The sequence below is a fragment of the Hippopotamus amphibius genome, chromosome 15, assembly GCF_030028045.1.
Source record: "Hippopotamus amphibius kiboko isolate mHipAmp2 chromosome 15, mHipAmp2.hap2, whole genome shotgun sequence".
In the NCBI taxonomy this organism is placed as follows: Eukaryota; Metazoa; Chordata; class Mammalia; order Artiodactyla; family Hippopotamidae; genus Hippopotamus; species Hippopotamus amphibius.
In genome coordinates this window covers 20,515,572-20,536,643 of record NC_080200.1, presented here as the reverse complement: position 1 = coordinate 20,536,643, position 21,072 = coordinate 20,515,572, and the positions used below count along the sequence as shown (strand labels likewise).

General features: G+C 48.2%; 1 protein-coding gene across 10 annotated transcripts; it reads left to right on the top strand.

Moving 5' to 3' along the window:
- The first annotated feature begins 76 nt into the window (after window positions 1–76).
- Window positions 77–19,970, top strand: MGAT1 (alpha-1,3-mannosyl-glycoprotein 2-beta-N-acetylglucosaminyltransferase). Of its 10 annotated transcripts, none has more exons than XM_057709092.1 (3): window positions 77–444; window positions 1,527–1,958; window positions 17,427–19,970. In XM_057709092.1, exon 3 carries the CDS (start codon window positions 17,552–17,554, stop codon window positions 18,893–18,895), a length of 1,344 nt encoding a protein of 447 aa, XP_057565075.1. In that variant the 5' UTR covers window positions 77–444; window positions 1,527–1,958; window positions 17,427–17,551; the 3' UTR covers window positions 18,896–19,970. The 10 variants fall into 10 exon arrangements, with proteins under 10 accessions (XP_057565075.1, XP_057565077.1, XP_057565068.1 ...); XM_057709094.1 differs by lacking the exon at window positions 77–444 and adding an exon at window positions 558–576; XM_057709090.1 differs by lacking the exon at window positions 77–444 and adding an exon at window positions 595–831.
- The last annotated feature ends 1,102 nt before the right edge of the window (window positions 19,971–21,072 follow it).

Below are 21,072 nucleotides of genomic sequence, written 5' to 3'. Positions count from 1 at the left end.
AGGCAAGACTGCCCCTGGCCGGCCCTGCCCCCACTTCCGGGATCCTCGCTCCGCCCCCTCCCCGCCCAAGTCCCGCCAGGCCAGGCAGTCCTAGCACCAACCCTCTCCACCCGACCGGGGCGTCGTGACGCATGCGCTCTTCTTCCCGCGCGGCTCCACGTGACGCCAACTCCCGCGTTCCGCCACAAACTCTGCCCCGCCTCTTCTTGCACGGCTGTTATTCTCGTCCCCAACTCCTTTCCCACCCACACCCTGTGCTGCCCACACATCATCTCCAGTCCTGTTAATAGTGACTGCAGGGCAACCTCAAGTCCTGAAGACCCACGTTCCATGCTCCCTTGGTGGCGGTGGCGATGGGCGGGGGGAGATAAGGCAGGGGGACGGACGGTGGCAGTTGCCGCGGACTCACTTCCGGAGGACGGGCGGAAGTGGCAGCGGTAGATGGTGGGAGGGGGAAAGGAGTGCGAGGGGAGGGCCAGGCCGCCGGGGGTCGAGGGGGTGGGGCCTGGGCGGGCAGCGGGGACCCGGCCTGGGGCCTGGAGTCCGACCTGGGGCGGGCCGCGGCTCCTTGGCGAGGTTGGGGCGGGAGGTGGTGGGGGGGGACGGGACCAGGTAACGACCCAGATGGAGCGAGGGTCGCCTGCGCCGCGGAGGGGTAGGGGTCAGAGTCTAGAGAGGGTCTCGCTGTAACCCCCTTTCGCCGTAAACACCGAGCGCCGGATTCGGAGGAGAAGGGTGGGAGGAGTTAAATTCTTGGCTGGGTTGGGGGGCGTTCTTGTGGGCGCCACGCCCCTACAGGAAGGAAGGGCGCGCGGGCGCGTGCGTGAGCGTGTGAGTGTGTCTATGTGTTTAGGAATAAACTTAGAAGGGAGGGGGCGGCCCGGGGTGAGCCACTGGACTGAAAAATCGGAACGTCACTGGGGATATTGCTGGTATGACTCGGGCCTCTAACATGTCAGGAGCGTGCTCTCGGGAGTCGCCCCGGGAAGGAGTTTGACGGAGATCGGGAATTACATCCCTGGCACAGTTTTGGAAGCAGAGGGGGAGGTGCGGGTGAAGGGAAGAGAGCAAAGAATGCTTGTAGAAGGTGTCAGCATCTAGGTCTGGAATGGATTTAGTTCAGAATGGGAGAGCTGGCCGATTAAAACACTGCACACCCTAAGAAGCTTGGGAGATGTAGGGCGATTAGTGTGTGGCACTAACAAGGCGAGAACAGGAGGAGAATGAATGTTCTTTCCTGTATTTCTTAGCAGACAGTCTCCACACACCAGGGCTTTTGGTGACTTTTCTGTAGTGCGATTAGGTGCTGTCTTTCCTTTATCTTGAGCCTTATATGTGTATACATGTTGATGAAGTGACTGTTTTGGGGTGCAATATGTGAGGTAGGTACTTTGTATATATAACCTTGTGGAGTGTTTAAGGAAGGGTTTTTGATGACAGAGCAAAGGAGTCTAATTTAGGTAGGGAGTCTTAGGAATCTCTATGTAATGGATTAGAGAGTGTCATGATGTTTAAATATTCTGCAGGTTAACACGGAAATCAGCCTCCTGGGCCATGCGGGTTCTAAGGCCTGTTTCCTCTCATGAGCCTCAGCAGAAGACCGACTCGCCAGTCCTCACAGTGGATGACTTCCCCTCCCCGAACAGGAGATGGGATAGTACCTGGGATCTGCCTATCACCAGACTCTGGGCTTAATAAACCAGCTGAATGAAGGAATGTAATAGACCTCTGGGAGGGACACGGAAGCCTGCAGTGGGGGGGGAGGGGCCTGGACATACCCCTTCCCCCCCAGACTCCTCCCCCTCAGAGTCCACTCAGCCATGGACTTTGGACCTGGACAAGAGGAGAGAAGCTGCACTTTGTTTGGTGTATCTGATTTGGGATTCTCAGTTTGGAAATGGAGTGCTGAATGGGGGTTTGATGATCTGCAGGGGAGCAGCTGAGAGAAGAGAAGAAAGGTAAGGTTTGGGTCTCATTTCCCACTTGATATCTTGCTGCTCCTGTGCAGAAAGTGTTGAGTGGGATGAATCTGGGGACGCTGCCATTGAGGAAGTGCCCTGATGGGAACCCTTACCCTGATGGGTACACAGGAAACTTCACTGCTCTTTCACTCTTGGGGTGCAGGCTTGTTCCCAGCTGCTCCTTACCCAGGTAGGAGTACCTTGTAAGGGGTTTTGAGCAATGGAAATTGTAAAGTTAGACCAAGGAGAACGTGAAAATAATTTTCATCTCTGAAGGGAGGTTGTGTTAGATTACTTGTAAGGGCTTTTTCAACACTGAGGTGATAGAATTCCCAGTCAGTTTGGGGTAAGTACAACTCTGGAATGGATTACCCAGGCTGAGCCAGGCTGCTGTGTTTTGGGAGCTAACTGAATAGAACTGCCTGGGGGCAGTTGGTCTAGATAGCCTCTTAAGTTGTCTCTCCTCTTTCCTCTATAAGGGAGTGCAGGCCATGAAACCTCATGGTAAGAGCAGAGGAACAGAACAGGTTTGGGAATCAGGATTTGTGTTCTAGCTCTGCCTTTCTTAGTGTACACCCTTAGATATGTCGGTAAAGCTTTTCATGTTCTCTTCACTTGCAAAATGGGGATAACTGACTTTCCAAGTCCCTCATAGGTTGTTTGCGAGGAACAAAATGAAGTGATAGACTTTGAGAAGTATCCAGGACCATGTACATGTAAAACAAACATTGCTATTGCTTGATATGCTTGTATAGTTACACAGAGAAAAACTCTGAATTAGGAGTTTTGTTCTTTTATTGAGTTAAGGTTCTAGCAAAAGCTTTATTTGTCCTTAATTAAAAGCCTGTGCTGAATTTGTCTCATCCTCACTGTTAAACAATACCTGGGATCATGAAGTGGTGGCAAAGGTGCAAATGTTCAAGGAGAACTGAGATTGAGGGATTCTGCCAGATACCTTGTCGGCTCTCAGAGCGCTCCAGTTAGTTTGGCAAGTGTGCCTGTTTGGAGTAGCAGATTAAAGAGGGGTGGAGGAAAGTGTAAGTCTCAAGGACCAAGTGTCTGGTAAGGAGATGGCACACTGGGCCTTTCCTTCCTATGCCATATCCTGGTCTTCTCTCCTGCTCTTTAAGATGACAGTGTTTTTCAGGCTGTCGTTTTTTAGCCTTCTATATTTTCGCAGGCTCTGTTCCCACTTGAAGCAGAAACTGTTTGTGGTTACCTTCTTACCTTCTGCTCACTCCTTCCTTGAACTCCAGTTTATCTCTACCAAGATGCCTGCTTTTCTCAGTGACAACAGTAGAGAGGAGAGGTGTTGGGATATGTGGGGTATGGTGGCCTGGGCAAGGGTAGGAAGCTTGGCTTCTAGCATTTCTTTGCGTCTCACAGCTGTGTAACAGCCTCACATTCACTGGGGGTTGGCAGCAATAACAGAGGTCATTTGTAAGCTGAAAATCATGTATTTATGACTTAATTTCTTTCTTTTTTCCCCTTCCTTCCTTGCCATAGGAGTCCCTGAGTCCCCCAGTGGCCTGAGGGCTGGGCAGGCTAACCTGGGTGGAGTTCTTGGCCCTAGATGTTTCTTCTCTAGTCTGATGCCTGAGGTAGCCCCTTTGAGGCCAGGCTTCTACTTTAGAAGGTCTGAATTTCAGGGTGGGCCTGTCACCTCCGCTAGCTTTGTCCAGCAAATTCCTGGTGCTAGTCTTTGCATAGACACCGGGATCACAGTGATCCCTCAGGGATGCGTGGTCCCAGGATGCCTCTACAGCCCTTATCCTGCCTGGGAGGCCTGGGAGTGCTTCAAAGCACTTGAAGTACCACAAAGTCCTGCTGTATTTGTACAGTGCTTACATTATGTGAAGTGTCCAGGCTGTTGTGTTGTGTCAGTTTTCTGTCACCACATTGTTGTGAGGAGAACAGAGCAGGGATTATTCTCCCAGTTTGATACGTGAGGGGGAGCTACAGAGCCCTGAGCAGGAAGGGCTTGCCTAAGTGTGGAGTGGCAGATGCTGTGATCGCCTGTCCAGTGCTGTGCTGCTTCTATAGCATCTGACCTGAGAAGGGCCATCCAGATTCTGCTGCAAACCTCCGAGGAGGGGAACCGAAGTGTCCTGTCAGACAGCCTCTCTGGTAAGACATTTCCTCCCTAGAGTGAGCCAGAATTCCTCTCCCCGGTTGTTTCCACCAAAAGCAATAGTCCTACCCTCAGCCTGACGCTTCCACAAGACAGTCCTCTCAAGACAGTCATCAGCCTTCTCACAGAGTTACCAGGATGTCAGGGCACAGCACTCATTGGGTGTCCAGCCACTTAGCCAGGGCCAATGATAGACTTAAACCACATGTTGTGTGTGTGTTGTAACTGAATTTATTTATACCCTTCGTTTTTCCAAAAGGAATTGTAGGTGGCTGACCAAAAGTTCCATTTCACAGACATTGCTCAGTGATTATTGTGTAATCTTTTCTCTTTTCTTTGATCTTGACAAGCTGAGTTTCTGGGTTCTTGTGGGGAGTAGGGACATTGAGAGGAAGGGAGAGGGGAAAATAGATACATCATAGACATATACAATAGATACAATAGAAATAGATACAATAATAGATTTAAAACTTTGCTTTTACTTCTACTGATGGTTTTAAGCCAAGATCTGTCTTAAGTTCAGAGCATGAATTCTTTCCAAATTATACAAAAATTCAGGGTATCTTGGGCATTGTTTATGGAAGGGCAATTTCCTGGAACAATTTTCACTTCTTATCTCTCCTTTCCTCTTGTGGAAGTAATGGGGGTTGGCTGGTACCAGATCTTCCTATTCCTTCCATTTTCACATGATCCAATCTAAGTTTCATCCCCAGAATTCAGGCAGCTGGCTCCTTGTTTCTGCCCTCCTTTCCTGGTAACCCTTCTCCATGAAACTTCCTTCAGGAGCCCAGGGCCTCTTTTCCAAGGTCAATTTGGCACTCATCATTGGCTTCTTGCCTCTCAGACTAAATGTTTTCTCTTGCTTCCATCCAGGAATTCAGCTCATCCTTATTCTCTAACCAGGCCCTTTGTTTTGGGACAGTCAGGGAATTTCTACTCTTAGATCTTCCTGTGAACCTTGGAATTTAAACAGAGAACTGTAGTGATGGGGCAAGAGTTTTGGTACAGTTACCTGTCCTGGTTCCTCATTGAACAGCCTTAGATGGAGGATTATTGGTAGAGGTGGGAATCTGACATCTCATGGGCTGGTTGGTTTCCCCACCTTTCAGCATCCCACTCTGGCCCTTGTCCTGGGACAGTGATTTAGCTTCCGATATCTTGGATCTACAGTGTTTCCCAACTTTTTAGAGTTTTAGGAAACTGGTTTTCCCTCTTGCCTTGACATGGAGTATTAGTATGTAGGCCTTCTATGTCTTCTTCATGAGGAAAAGCTACGAGAGAGGGCAGAGATACAGAAACATTTGTTGCTGGCTGGCACATGAGCCTAGGCTCCCATCTCCTGCCACAGTCCACACAGTCAGCTAAACTGGAGACCTTGCGTGTGCACACACACACATGCACACACACACACACACAGTCCAGCCTCACTGAGGTGTCAGTTTTTCTTTCAGGGCTGGACTTCAACTGCAGGATTTCTCAGCTGCCCCACTGTGTGCCTGTCATGCTAGACACACAGCTATCTCAAAAGAGCACTGGCACTCAAGGCTGCATGAGGAGAGGGAATGAGTGCCATCTTTGGAAGCAGGAATGCCTAGGTCTAAAACCTGGCCATGACCCTCATTAGGTCTTGTGAACTTCAGCAAGTTGGCACTTAGCGTCTGAGTCTCAAACTTTTCATCTGTAGGATGGGATGACAATGTGTACTCTGCAGAGCTGCTAGGAGGGTTAAAGGAGAAGCTGGGGGTGGGGCAGGGCGCAGGTCTGGCCTGTGATGGCTTCTGTGCAGTTTTGTTTTAGCTCCTCACTGCCATGCAGGGACCTTTAGGGCATGTCCTGCCATTGTTTCTTTAAAACCTCACATAATTCCTAGTTTCACCTGGAAACAAGTTAGTGAGCTAAGTCAGTAACCACACACCACAAAGTTCCAGCCTGCTCTGTGCTCTGGAACACAGGGGAGGGGTGTGGATGGGGGCAGGTGCTGGTGCCAGAACAGTGTGTCCTGATCATATGGTAGGGCTGGCCCTGGACTCAGTCCTAAGGAAAGTCATCTGGGTGAGTAGCCAATAGTTCTCAGCTCCCCACCCTCATTTCTTAGGGTCAGATACAGACATCTAGGCTTTTCCAGAGTCCTCCCCCATCCCCTTTAACAGGGCTACCACAAAGCCTGATTGAGGCCTTGCCTCTTTGGGTCTGGTGGGTCTACACTATGGAAAGGTCTGTCTCTCTCTGCTCTTTTACTCTGAACTGACAGCACTCATTACCCATCCCGAAAGGAAAAATCAAACAAAACAAAAAACGGGGAAAAAAATAAGCCAGCTTGGTTTTTCTTGATTTTGGCTGCAGATGTTTCCTCCCTGGCTTCCTTTTTGGCACCCTGGTTCTTGTTCTCACTTCCCTGCACCCTGTAGCCTCTCTAATGCCCTGGACTCCTCCCTTCCGGAAGCCGGGGTTTGGGGGTAGCAGGCCTCCAGATGCTGGCTTCGCGTTTGGTAAAAGCACTACTAAGGTAGGCTGCAGGGCCTACCTCTGACAGGGCTCTTCCCCTCAACTCCATGAGATTCTGGGCTCCGGGGCTCCGGAGACGCGAGAAGTCTGGACTGGGGTGGGTTGAGTGTGGTTGGGTTGATGGGTTGCGATTGGGAGCAGCGAAGGGCCCAATGGTAACAGTTGTCTCCACAGCATCTCCAAAAGTTGGGGACCCCGGAAAACTTGGTCGTTTTGAGAGGTCTGGCGTTGGAGGCGAGCAGCGGAGAAGGGGCCCCGGGCGCTTAGGGGCAGCCGGCCCCGCCCCTCGGCCTGCCCCGCCCCGCCCTCCCCGGGGAAGGGCCACGTTGCCCGCCCGACGATCCGGCCAGGCGGAAGGCGCCGGCAGCCGCGCGAGCGCCTGGAACGCGCTGGGGCGCCAGGCTTGCTCCTCACGCCCCGGGGCGGGCCAACTTCAGGGCCGGGAAGTTGGAGGGACCTGGTGAGTGCGGGCCCGGGGACGCCAGCGTCCGTCGGTTCTGGGGCTCGTCCCCGGAAGGGGACTGAGGTCTGACTGAGGGAGGCCCTGCAGGAGCGGAGGGGCGCTCCGGGGCTCGGGTCCCGGCTTGGGAAGCTGTGCTTTTCCGAGCCCTCCGTGTCCCCCGACAGCCCCGGCGCCAGAGAGCCCCGCTAGAGGGGCTTGGCCCGGGCCGCCCCGAGTCCCGGCCGCGCGCCCCTCCCGAGCTGGGGAGTGGAACTCCGCGTTGCGCTTTCGGAATCCCGGGCCTCCAGCTGTTGGAGAGAGGGCGGGCTCCGCGGGGAGCGGGGCGGTGGGGAAACTTAGCTTCGGGGCGGACGTGGGTGCGGGGCCTGGAGGAGCGGGGGTCGCTGAAGAGGATTTGGGGAGTGGAATGCGAGGTGGCCTTTCCCCGGACCCCACCCTAGAGTCCTTTCTAAAAGTTACTAGGGGTTCTTTCTCCTCAGCATGAGGAAGGATTGACTCACTGTGGAAATAAGTAAATTGTCAAGAAAACTCTCTCCTGCTTGTTTGCTAATGTGTGTGGAGTAGGGAGTCCCTGAGTCGTGCAGGGCCCCCCATCTTATAAACAAACCCTGGAGCATAGGTGCTATGGTCGGCTGGTCTGTGTCTCCACAGGACCCGAGCCCTGGAGTGAGGCTCCACCTTGGTTGACCTTTGACCCTGTGATGTGTGTAATTAGTTTTTGCTTTATGAACATCACTGACTGAGATTGTCCAGTGACGCTTAGATTTCTATTAGATGCTTACAACCCTCTGCGTCTTCTTTGAATTGTGAACCACCCCTGCCCGACCCCATTACCGGGGACCACTGAGGTCTCCAGGATACCCCCTGTCCTTTTCTCAGATTAGAAAGCAACGTAGTATGTCTAACCTCAGTGGCATATGTGACAAGTTAAACTCATTTCCTGTTTGAAACTTTGGGGAAATTGTCACTGTCCTTTTTTTATTATTATAAATTTATTTATTTATTTTATTTATTGGCTGTGCTGGGTCTTCCTTGCTGCACACGGGCTTTCTCTAGTTGCTGAGAGCGGAGGCTACTCTTCATTGTGGTGCGCAGGCTCCTCATTGTAGTGGCTTCTCTTGTTGTGGAGCACGGGCCCTAGGCGCGTGGGCTTCAATAGTTGCGGCACATGGGCTCAGTAGTTGTGGCTCACGGGCTCTAGAGCACAGGCTCTAGACGTTCGGGCTTAGTTGCTCCGTGGCATGTGGAATCTTCTCAGGGCAGGGCTCGAACCCGTGTCCCCTGCATTGGCAGGCTGATTCTTTACCACTGCGCTGCCTAGGAAGTCCGTCACTGTCCTTTTTATCATCAGAGCCCAGGGGCCTTGGAGATGATCCAAATCAACCCTCTCCCTGTTCAAATGAGGGAACTAAGGCACAAGTAACTTGCCCAAGGTTACTTGGTTTCTCAGGGCTTCATGCTTTTTGCTGCACTAGCATCATATATCCCTTTAGCCTTTAATTTTCCAAGATAAATAACTTGTATCCCTTCCCTCTAGGTCTTATTCTCTAAGTCCTTGAATTATTTAGTGTATCTTCTGTGACTCCCTTTCAATTCTTCCATCCTTTTGAAATTATGGAGTCTGGTACAAGGTACAGGAGCCTAGCAGAGATCTAATGAACAAGAAAGTAATTCAGTTAAGTCTCCATTATCTGTGGCATGTTCTATACTTTCTGGGTTTTTTTTTTAGGCAGTGCTTTTTAAGGTACCAAGCAAGACAGAGATAAAAGGGAAGGTCTGTCAATATTCCTTCAACTGCCACACTTTCTAAAAGCTAAATAAGACTTCTCCATTATTGCTCACAATGAGAAGTTGACTATCTGGTGTTCTCTTGTTGTTTAAGAAACATTTTCTTGCCAGAGAGAGAGGACTGTCTAGAGAATACCATAGGAATCAAGAGTGTTAAAAAGGGATCTCACAGCTCACAGGCAGTTCTTCAAAAGAAGAAACTGAGCTAAATGTCCGTCAGTAGAGGAATGGGTAAAGAAGATGTGGTACATATATACAATGGAATATTACTCAGCCATAAAAAGGAACAAAATTGGGTCATTTGTAGAGATGTGGATAGACCTAGAGAGTGTCATACAGAGTGAATAAATCAGAGAAAAAAAAATCATATATTAACACATATATGTGGAATCTAGAAAAATAGTATAGATGACCTTATTTGCCAAGCAGGAATAGAGACACAGATGTAGAGAACAAATGTATGGATACCAAGGGGAAAAGGGGTGAGGTGGGAAGAATTGTGAGATTGGGATTGACACATGCACACTATTGATAGCTATGTATAAAATAGACAACTGATGGGAACATACTGTATAGCACAAGGAACTCTACTTAATGGTCTGTGGTGTCCTAAATGGGAGGGAAACCCGAAAGGGAGGGGATATACGTATATGTATGGCTGATTCGTTTTGCTGTACAGTAGAAGCTAACACAACATTGTAAAGCAACTATACTCTAATAAAAATTAATTTAAAAAAAAAGTAATTGTGACCCACAGGAGTTGGTGGAACCGGCCCAGAACCTTCTGGGTTTTTGTTGAGGGTTTTATTCACTAAAAAGGTTCATTTCCTTATCTCCCACCAAAGTGGAAATGTCTGTGTACTTGGTGGTGTGGACTAGCTATGTCACTTTCCAGAAAGAGTTGTACAAACTCTGGCAAAACAAAACCAGTGTGAGTTTGTGCCCTGCAGGCAAATGTCATTAATAACCGAAGATCAGGTACTCAGGTCAAGTACCTAAAGACTGTTGTTCTATTTTAGAAAAGATGTGGCAGATTCGATTTTCCCAAAATGGCCACAACCTTAAATATCCCACTCTACAGTTATTACAATAAGACGTTGCCCTGCTTCCATCCGGTGGTGGGAGGTCTGTGTTTCTTTTCACTTGAATGTAGGCAGTGACTCGTGATACCCCTGGCCCACGAGTAAGTCAGAAGTGATCCAAGGTTGGATCATGAAAAGGACACAGCTTCACCTGACTTGTGCTTTCTTCAGACACTCACTTTTGGAATTCAGCTATCATGCTCAGAGGAAAGCCAGGCCATGTGTAGAGGCCACATGCAGGTGTTCCAGCCAATACTCCAGCTAACATCTCAGCCAATGCCAACATCAACCTGCAGACATGTGACAGAATTAGCCTTTAGAGGAGTCTTCCAGCTGAGGTCCCAGGCATCATGGAGCAGAGACAGGACATCCCCTCTGTGCCCCACTGTCCAAATTCCGGACCTATAGAAACTGAGAGGAAATAAATGATTGCTCTTGTTTTAAGCCACTAAGTATTTTTATTAGCATTCATCAGTAGATGTAAGATATTATTCATCATATCTAATAAGAGAATATGAGTAGGGGCAGGCCCTCAGAATTTGGACTCTGAGTACTGAGGGCAGGAGGAACACCTGCCCTGCTTATTAAGGCTACTTAGATTCTGCATCGTTCAGGTACTTATTGCCGCATAACAAATCACCCTAAAACCGAGTGGCTTAAAACAACAGAATTATTTTATTCCTGTCTCAGATGTGTGAATTTGCTCCTGGTCTTTCATTTAGTTGCAGTGAGATATGGCTGGGGCTGGAATCACCTGGAAGGCTTCCTCCCATGTCTAGTGGCTGATGCTTACTGTCAGCTGGACCTTAGCTGTGGTTGTCAGCTGGAATACCTAGAGGTATCCTGTCCAAGTGGCCTGGCTTCCTCTTACCTTGGTGGCTGGGTTCCAAGAGCAGGCATCTCAGGTGCACCAAGTGGAAACTATATTGCCTTTCGTGAACTAGTCTCGTAAGTCACATAATCGTCACTTCCTTTGTAGTCACAGATCAAAGAGAGGGAACATAGATCCCACCTCCCCCAGCTCTAGAGCGGGGAGTGTCATTGTCACTTTGTAAGAAGAGCATGTGGGATGGGATATATGGTAGTCATCTTTGGAAAATGTAATCTTTCACTGTTAGGCTGCTAGTTTGGTCTTATTTCTCCTGGATTTACTTAATAATGCAAGCAGTCCTCCATCTAGCTACTTGAACTTCATACGCGTGCCAAGCACTGTCATAGGTATAGAGATCATAGAGTGTTTTTTCTAAAGAGTAAGGTGAAAGCGAAGTAAGTACAGCCACAGATTCTGTTACAGTGTGGAAAGGAAAGACGAGATGTAGGGAGAGTATGGTGGGAGTATAGTTGTGGGAAGCCTGGCTCTGCCTGGATATTAAGGAAGGACTCACTGGAACTGGGTTCTTAAGGATGCATAATGCTCATAAGTGGGGCTTTGGATAATATTTCAGGATGTGGGACCAGCCCGAGGAAAGACAGCAGTGTAAGGGTACTTATTGGGGGAAGTAAGTAGCCTGTTGAGGCCGGAGTTATGGAGTTCATGGGGTTAGTGGTTGGAGGTGAGGTTGAAAAGGAATGTTTGAAGTCAGTTTGTTGTGAAGGCCCTGTGTGTCATAATAATGATTTTGAGTTTTATTCTGTGGGCAGTGGTAATATGGTTTTTAAGGCAGGGTAGTGTTGTGACCAGGTGTGTTCTTTAAGAAGAATGCTCTGTTGCTATTGGGAAGATTGCTTGGAGAGAAGCAAGGTTAATGATAGGTAAACCAGCTGAGAAGCCACATCAGGAGTTCAGTATTTCATAATAAGGAAAGAGAGTTCAGGTTAAAGGCTTGAGATCTTGAAATGGGACGATGACCGTGAATGAGTAACTTTCTCTTCCATTTTCATAATACTGAACTTCTTGGGGCTGGATGTGTTTCAGAATTGGAGTTTTTTGGATTTAAGAAAGGTGATCTGGTGCATTTATGATGTAGTATAAGGTCTGAAGCAGCATACCATAATCCAACAGGTTTATTTCTGTAGCAAAATGTATGAATGGAATAAATAAAGACTATAAGTAGCCTCACATTAGATCAGATTTCTCCAAATGAGGTTAGCCAAACAAGTGTGGAAAGCGTCTGTTTTTCAGCACTTTTTGAAGTTGGGAATTGCAGTTAAGTGATTATGTGGCATCCACATGGTAGCCACTTTTTTGTTGCAAGCAAATCTGAATGTTGAGGATCCCTAGCGTAGCAGGTTGGTAGCACTGGGGGAGCTGGTCCGCTTCCTCAAGTAGCTTGTAGCTGAGGGGATTTGACAGGTATTGAGCACAGGATTGTGCTGGTGCTGATGGTTGTGAAGGGGAGGTGGACCTCACATGGTCCTAAGGCATCAGGGAAGGTATCCTTGGTGAGATGTGAGTCAGAACACACTAGGTAGAGAGAGAGAAGAGCAGACCAGGCATACAGGCACATACAAAGGCCTTGAGGCAGGCTCGAGTGTTTGGGGCCAGAAGGAATCTAGTAGGTGGAGCAACAAGAGCCAGCAAGAGGACAAATGAGTGACTGGCTAGCATTTATGTTGTCATATGCCAGGCACTGTTCTAAACATCTGATGTAAATTATCTCACCCAATCCTCACATCAACCCAATGAGGTATTCTATTATGGTTTCCATCTTAGAGGTGAGAAAATTGAGTCTCAGCGAGGTGAAAAAACTTGGTATGATGCCAAGCATTGCCCTGGGCTCTTTGACTTGCCCTTGTTACTGCCGTACCCTCCTGATATTAGGACTCAGAGCGGTGCTTCCTGGATGAATGCATGGGCTCTGCTGGCCAAAAGCTGGCCTTCTGGACTTGCCCATCTCGCAGGTACAGCCAGCAGCTGGAGAGTGCCTGTGGTTGTATATTCACACACCACTAACTTCTTGACGGAGTGAAGGAGCCTGCCCTGGAGAATATGTGGAGAAGCAGTAGGAAATGGCACAGGGACTCTGGATGAGTCTGTGTCGAGAAGGGGTGGGGCCTGGGAATAAGTGCGTCTTGTACTCTTCTGGCAAGAGAAGCAAGTTCTGTTTGAGAATTTGGAGAAAAGGGTTGTGGGGTGGAGAAAACAAGGGCCTGAGGGCTAAGGTGGAGGCCTGGCTGGACTGGGGCAGCTGTTTTCTGTGGGCTATCCAGCCATTCTTGAGGTTTATAGACTTGCTAAGAATACAGTCTGCAGAGGGGCTGACAAGATTGCTTTGATCTGCCTGGCTTGCGAGGTGTTGGGAGGTCTTTTAGGTCTTAGGGCAGTGGGTGTGGGCCTCCTAATTCTAAGGTCTGGAGAAGGGTGAAAGGTAGAGAGGATGTGGTCTCTTAGGGTTTTGCTACCACTCTGAGAGCCTGCTGGTCTGATGTGGTTCATTGATAAGTCAGGTATGAGCCTGTTCCTCTAGGCCTGAAGCCAATACTTCAGCTGATGTAATACAGTTTCTATTTTCTTTCCCCCATCCCTTTATCTAAAGACTTTTCCTGCCCAGTCAGTTGGGAGGCAGGACGTTAGGGGTTAGGGAATCCAACATTGACCACATCTTGAGGGGGAGTGAGGAGGAAACTGGAAATCTGTATGTGTTTCTCTTCTAGGAAACCTTGATTGGTATATGAGCACTGATAAAATGGAAATTTAATGACACAATAAAACGGAAATGAACTTGAGGTTTCTGAGAAGACTGGTGCTGTGGAATTGTGAGGGTGGATGGTTTCTAGGAGGAAGACAGTGGATGGTGGTGCTTGCAGGGGCTGGATGGGTCTCAGAGGAGAGAGGCAGAATCCATTCCCTTTAGAGACTCTTAAGGATCAGTCCTTTGATCCTTGGATACTAGATCTGCCAGCTTGCGAGCCCAGGAGCACAGAGATGGGATCTGGGACCCAAGGTTTTGGCTAGGATTTGAGAACTGGGCTGTGAGGCAGAGGGTAATTGGCACAGCAGCCAGCACAGGAGAGTGCAGACCTGAAGCTTTGAGGTGTGTTGTGAAGTGTTGAGACCAGAGGCAGAAATGCCAGGGAGAGAATTCCTTGGTCAGGAATGGCAGCTGTCCTGGATTGGGAGGGTGTGGTAGATGTTTTCAGTAATGAGGTCTGATAGGGTGAGCGGGTTGGCAGGACCATGCCTTTTTCTTGTTGTATGTGTGTCCCAGTCCCTTCCCAGAGCCTGGCAGAGAGCAGATGTGTGATGCATGTCATGCAGTGATTGAAGAGTTCAGGACAAATGTATTGTCCCAGTTCTCCTTACTGATGTGCCCAGCTGGGGCCGTATTGGACAAAGCTAAGTCAGAGCTGTGGGCTATGTCCCCATATTTAATTTTAAGAAAGTTTCTTTGAAGATAACTTCAAACTATAAAAAAGTTGCAAGAATAAAAATGATATAAGGATACTCATATTCCCTTTACTCAGATCCAGCTATTAACATTTTCCTCCATTTGTTCTTCATATATACGCATGATATTTTTGTTCTGAACCATTTGAGAAGTTGCATCTACCATAGCCCTCTACCCCTAATTACTTCAGCATGTGTTATCTAAAAGTTGGGATATTCTTTTATATAACCACAGTATCGTTATCATTCAGTCAACACTGATACTTTGATCTACTGTCTATATTCTGATTTTGTCATTTGACCCAATAATATCTTTTTAAAAAAGTTTTATTGAGGTATAAATGACATACAGTAAACTTTACATAGTTAAAATGTACATTTTCATAAGTTTGTACATGTGTATACACCCATGAAACTATCATCCCACAAAGTTTCCTAGTGTCCCTTTGTGATACCTTCCCTGATGTTCTCACTGCCCCCACTCCAGGCATCCACTTTCACATCTTGCGTAATTATTTTGAGATTTGCCTATGTGTTGTGTGTATCAGTAGTACTTTTCTTTTTTAAGGTTTATTTTATTATTGATTGATTGATTGATTGATTTATGCCTGCATTGGGTCTTTGTTGCTGTACACGGGCTTTCTCTAGTTGTGGCGAGTGGGGGCTACTCTTTGTTGCAGTGCGTGGGCTTATTGCAGTGGTTTCTTTTGTTGTGGGGCATGGGCTCTAGGCGTGCAGGCTACAGTAGTTGTGGTGTGTGGGATCAGTAGTTATGACTCTCAGGCTCTAGAGTGCAGGCTCAGTAGTTGTGGTGCTCGGGCTTAGTTGCTCCATGGCATGTGGGGTCTTCCCAGCCCAGGGCTCGAACCTGTGTCTCCTGCATTGGCAGGTGGGTTCTTAACCACTGTGCCATGAAGGAAGTCCCAGTTCCTTCTTTTTAAATTGCTGAATATTTTTCCATTCCATGGGTAAAAACCACAATTTGTTTATCCACATTCCCATGTTGGTGGGCATTTGGGTTGTTTCCACTTTTTGGCAATTATGTGTAGACACTTGTTTTCATTTCTCTTGGGTATATATGTAGGAGTGGACTTGCTGGGTCGTGTGGTAACTCTCTGTTTAGCATTTTGACGAACTGCTGAACTGCTGTAAAAGTTCCATATCTCACACCATATACACAGATTAACTGCAAATGAATCATAAACCTAAATGTAAAACCTAAAACTATAAAACCTAAGAAAGAAAACATAGGGGAAAATCTTTGTGACTTTGGCAAACATTTTGTAACAATGCCAAAAGCATGATTCATAAAACAAAAACACCCTGATAATTGGACATCTTCAAAATTAAGAATTTCTGTTCTTCAGCTGACACTGTTACAAGAATGGGACAAGTGTTTGAATTTTTGCCAGTCTGATAGGTGAGAAATGTTATCTTAGTATAGTTTAATTAGATTTTTTCTTATCATGAATGAAATTGAACACCTTTTCATATGTCTGCAGACCATTTTAGTATTTTTTTTGTGTGAGTTGCCCTAGTCTTTTAGACACGGAGTTTTGGCCTTTTTTCCCCTCAGTTTTTTAAAAAGTTCTTTTTTAGAGTATTGGCTTTTGATTTGTGATGTATGTTGCAAATATTCTCTCCCAGTTTGTTATTTGTCTTTTGACTTGGCTTATGATATTTTTAGCCATGTAAAAAGTATTTTATTTATTACTGCATCTGTATTTTAAGTCATACTTAGAAAGCCTTTCCCTGTACTGTGGTTATAGAGGAATTGACCTATATTTTCTTTTAGCACTTGTGTGGTTTGTATGGTTTTATTTTTCTACTTAGATGTCTAGTCCACTTGGAATTTATTCTTGTGTATGGTTCATTTTTTTCCCCAAATAGCTATATAGTTGTTGTAACACTATTAATAAGACCATTTTTTTTTTTTGCCTTAGTAATTCTAAATATCCCCTTTATCATACATTAGATTTCTACGTGTAGTTGGGTCTATTTCTGAAGTTTAAATTCTGTCCCTTCAGATGATCTGTTTGTTCACATACCAGCACCACATACTTTTAATTAAAGAGGTTTTATAATGTTTAGTATGTTAATATCTGATAGGGCTAGTCCCTTTCCACTGCTCATTCATTTTCATCATTTTCCTACATGTTCTGTTATGAACTTTAGTGCCAGTTTGTCTAGTAAGTATTTTTATTGAGATTTTTGATGATGCTGAGATGTCCTAACCAAGAACAAGTGCTATTTAAGTCTTATTTTGTGTCTTTTCAGGAATTATAGGCTCATGTAGGTTTTTGAATATTTCTTGTTAATTCCCAAATAGTATATCATTTTCATGAGTATTAGAAATAGGGTTTTCTCATTTGTTGCTTTTTTAATGAGTTACTATTTGTGGATATGAAGGCTGTTGATTTCTGCATGCTAACATTTGTATCCCACCGCCTTGCTCAGTTCTTTGATGTTTAGATTGTATTTATCATTGAGTCTCTTAGAGTTTTCCAGGCGTGTTCTCATAGCCTCAGCACATTGGATCATTTTGCTTCTTTTCCACTTCTTCTGCCTGTAATGTGTTCTGCAGTCCAGTTGCATTGGCTGATCCCTCCAACAGTATTTTAAATAGTTGTGTAGATCTGGGGTAGCTTGGCTTTGCTCCTGACCTTTGTGGAAGTGCTTCTGGTGCTTCCTTATTATGTAAGGTGCTGGCTTTAGCCGTGAGGTGTGCTATTAGAGTTTTAAAATCAGTAACCTTTGGAAAGTTTGATTTGAGGCACGGGAAGCAGATGGTCTAACCCCCACCTCTCCTAAGCTCTGGTTGGAAGATGGTAAACAAAATCTGTCAGGTAGGAAAGGGGGAGGTGGGGTACCTTTGCTTCCTCTCTTCCATCAACATCATTCTCTCCCTGCCCACCCCCCCCAAAAAAAAAAAATTAAAACACATTGCTTTTCAGAGGACTCATGAACTCATTTTGGAGTCAGGGAGCATGCTATCCTAATCCTGTTCTTCCATACAGATTGACCCTCCATATTATTTTCTAAGAGAGCTCTGCAGTTAACCTCCTGGCCTTCCTCGTCCTGCACTTTGTCATCTCTTTCTGCCCCCCATTCTTCCACTCCAGGGCAGCCCCATGCCTTGTGTTGATGGTTGTTTTTCTCCTCTCCTCAGGTGCATGGCTGCTTCCTAATCCTGGAGCCCAGAGGAAGCATCCCTAGAAGTGCGGGGGTGTGAGCCAGGCAAGCCAAGGGCAGCCTTGAGCCCCACCCTTGCCTGCCTCCCCTGCGGGGGCCAGGATGCTGAAGAAGCAGTCTGCAGGGCTTGTGCTGTGGGGCGCCATCCTCTTTGTGGCCTGGAATGCCCTGCTGCTCCTCTTCTTTTGGACGCGCCCAGCGCCTAGCAGGCTGCCCTCAGACAGTGCTCTCGATGACGACCCTGCCAGCCTCACCCGTGAGGTGATCCGCCTGGCCCAGGACGCTGAGGTGGAGTTGGAGCGGCAGCGGGGGCTGTTGCAGCAGATCAGGGAGCACCATGCTAGGTGGAGCCAACGGTGGAGGGTACCCACTGTGGCCCCGCCTGTCCCGCCGCGAGTGCCTGTGACCTCTCTGCCAGCTGTGATCCCCATCCTGGTCATCGCCTGTGACCGCAGCACTGTCCGGCGCTGCCTGGACAAGCTGCTGCATTATCGGCCTTCAGCTGAGCACTTCCCTGTCATCGTCAGCCAGGACTGTGGGCACGAGGAGACAGCCCAGGTCATCGCCTCCTACGGCAGTGCTATCACACACATCCGGCAGCCTGACCTGAGCAACATCGCGGTGCCACCCGACCACCGAAAGTTCCAGGGCTACTACAAGATTGCTCGGCACTACCGCTGGGCACTGGGCCAGGTCTTTCACAAGTTCAAGTTCCCAGCGGCTGTGGTGGTGGAGGATGACCTGGAGGTGGCTCCAGACTTCTTTGAGTACTTCCAGGCCACGTACCCACTGCTGAGGGCTGACCCCTCCCTCTGGTGTGTGTCTGCCTGGAATGACAATGGCAAGGAGCAGATGGTGGACTCGAGCAAGCCCGAGCTGCTCTACCGCACAGACTTTTTCCCAGGCCTGGGCTGGCTGCTGTTGGCCGAGCTCTGGGCTGAGCTGGAGCCTAAGTGGCCCAAGGCCTTCTGGGACGACTGGATGCGCCGGCCCGAGCAGCGGCAGGGCCGGGCCTGTGTGCGGCCTGAAATCTCCAGAACGATGACCTTTGGCCGCAAAGGTGTGAGCCATGGGCAGTTCTTTGACCAGCACCTCAAGTTTATCAAGCTGAACCAGCACTTCGTGCCCTTCACCCAGCTGGACCTGTCGTACCTGCGACAGGAGGCCTATGACAGGGCTTTCCTTGCACGTGTCTACGGTGCTCCCCTGCTGCAGGTGGAGAAAGTGAGGACCAGTGAGCGGAGTGAGCTGGGGGAGGTGCGGGTGCAGTACACGAGCAGGGACAGCTTCAAAGCCTTTGCCAAGGCCCTGGGAGTCATGGATGACCTCAAGTCTGGTGTCCCCAGAGCTGGCTACCGGGGCATCGTCAGCTTTCTGTTTCGGGGCCGCCGTGTCCACCTGGCCCCACCCCAAACCTGGGACGGCTATGATCCTAGCTGGAATTAGCTGCACCTGCCTGTCCCTCCTGGGCCCCCTCCTTGCCACATCATGGCCTAAGATGGGATCGCAGTCCTTGGGCTGCATTGTCCTCTCTCTGTTTCTCTCTTGGGTCCATTTATCTTCATTTTTTTTTTTCCTTTCTTCGAGTGGCATTCAAGTGCACAGATGATGAGGTGAGGGTTATTCTGTTCTCAAGGGGGTCAAATCGGGAATCTTCCTGGGGTATGTTGGGGGAGTATTAAGCAGGAAACCACTGTGTGGTGGGGAGAGACTTGGGTTTGTTGGGGCCACAAACATCCATGTTCCAGGTTTTCTCCTACGGCATCTGAGGAGAGGTTGGCAACTTAAGTTCTCTTGATCAGGCCTCTTTTCCCTGTCCTGGCTCTTCCAGCCAGAGTATGAGCCCTCCTCCTGTACCTGTCCCCCACCATCTTCACTTTCCCCCAGTTGGAGCAAGGTGGGGGGCTGGGTTATGTGAGAAGGAGACATATTTGTAGCCAAAATGAGAATAACCAAAGGGGTTTCATCATCATCAGGGTGTGGGTGGAGCTGTTAGGTTGTCAGGGTTTACTGCCTCCTGACTGTATTTCTCTTCTTCTCCTCTCACCTTTATCCCTGACCTCCTCTCAGCTCTCATTTCCCTGCAGCCTAGCAATTCATGCTTCTAAGATGAAATGGTTAAGGGGAAAAGTGGAACCTCTTCTCAGCTCACCCGCTGTGGTTGGGGGAGAGCCTTGGATGCTGGGGCACCCCACTCTCATCCTTCGTCCAAGAAACAGACTGCTCCCCCATCCCATCCTTTCTGAAAACCAATCCTTCCTCTGTTGCTCTAGGGTGGTTCATGCTAACCTGGCCTGTGGCTTCTGGAGGCCCTCTCAGTGTGAGATAGAGCAGCCAAGACCATTCAACCCAGCCTCCCTCCCTCCCTCCTCCCTCAAGCATTCCTGTGTGCATAGATTAGGATGCAGATGGCGGGTTGGAGAGCAACGTGTGTGTTCTTGTTTCGTGCCTGACCTCAGTTCGTGGAAGAAGCTACAGAATTATTTTCAAAAATAAAGTAAAGACTGAATTGTCTGAAAAATTGTGTGTGTTTGTGTCTCCTGAAAAAGGAGGTGGGGGGGGGTGGAAAAGGGAGGTGAAGGGTGGAGGAAGAAAGGGAAAGAATGAGGAATAAAGGAAGGGGCTGCACAGGCGAGAGGAAGTAGATCAGTTGGAGGAAGGAAAGGAGATGACAGGAAGATAAGAGCAGGGCATGAGAGCAAAGGCATAGGAGAGCTGAGCAGGGGCTGAGGTGGGAAAGAAGGGTCAGTCTTGGAGGTGGAGAGGGCCCAAGGCTTCACTCCCCTACCGCTAATCTTCTCTAGTGGAGGGCTATGGGGCCCTCAAGGCCCGGTCTGAGAGAAGGTGGGCAGTCCCTCCTGAAATGGGTGCCTTGTGTGGTGTGCCCTCTGCTCAGGCAGCATTTCCTAGGCATCCTCCAGCACCTGCCCCTGAGCTCCAGGATGAGAGCTGACAACTGGATCAACTCTGGCAGTAGCACTTAGAGTGTGAGAATGCCTTTTACGCTGCCACCCAGAACACCCAGACATAAATGGCACACTTTGCCTGGAGTATCCTGAGAGTTTCTATTATCCACTAATTTTTTTTTTTTTTTAAATGCTGCTTGTGACCCACCAACTTGATTTCATTAGTGGGTTTGAAAACCCTGGGCTGGGTGACTTTATTGACAAACCATCCTCGAGTTTCACACCAGATGGACGAGTTGTGGAAAAGGGGATGTCACCAGATCTCTCAGGGAGCAACTCTGGCCTGCCATCTAGGCACAGGAATTCCCCGTGTGCTAAGGGAACCAGCATCAGACATTCATTTTAACCTTTTAGAGTTTTGTAGAGCTAGTTTTGTCTTCCCATGTGTTCTTAGATGGATTATTGAACCCTGTTTTTGGAGTAGGGAGATGATTATTATCCACGATTTGCAAGGCTCTTGGTCTCTGGCTGCCAGAATCCATGTTCTTAGCACTAAATTAAACAGTTGCTTATCAAGTGCACTGTTCTGAGTGCTCCTCAATTAAAATTAATCATTTACTCCTGAAAGAGATCGTGGGTAGTCAGGTGTTACTTAGGTTTTCCAGGTGAGGAGGAAACGGGCACAGAGAGGATTCTTTGTCTAAGACCACATGCCTG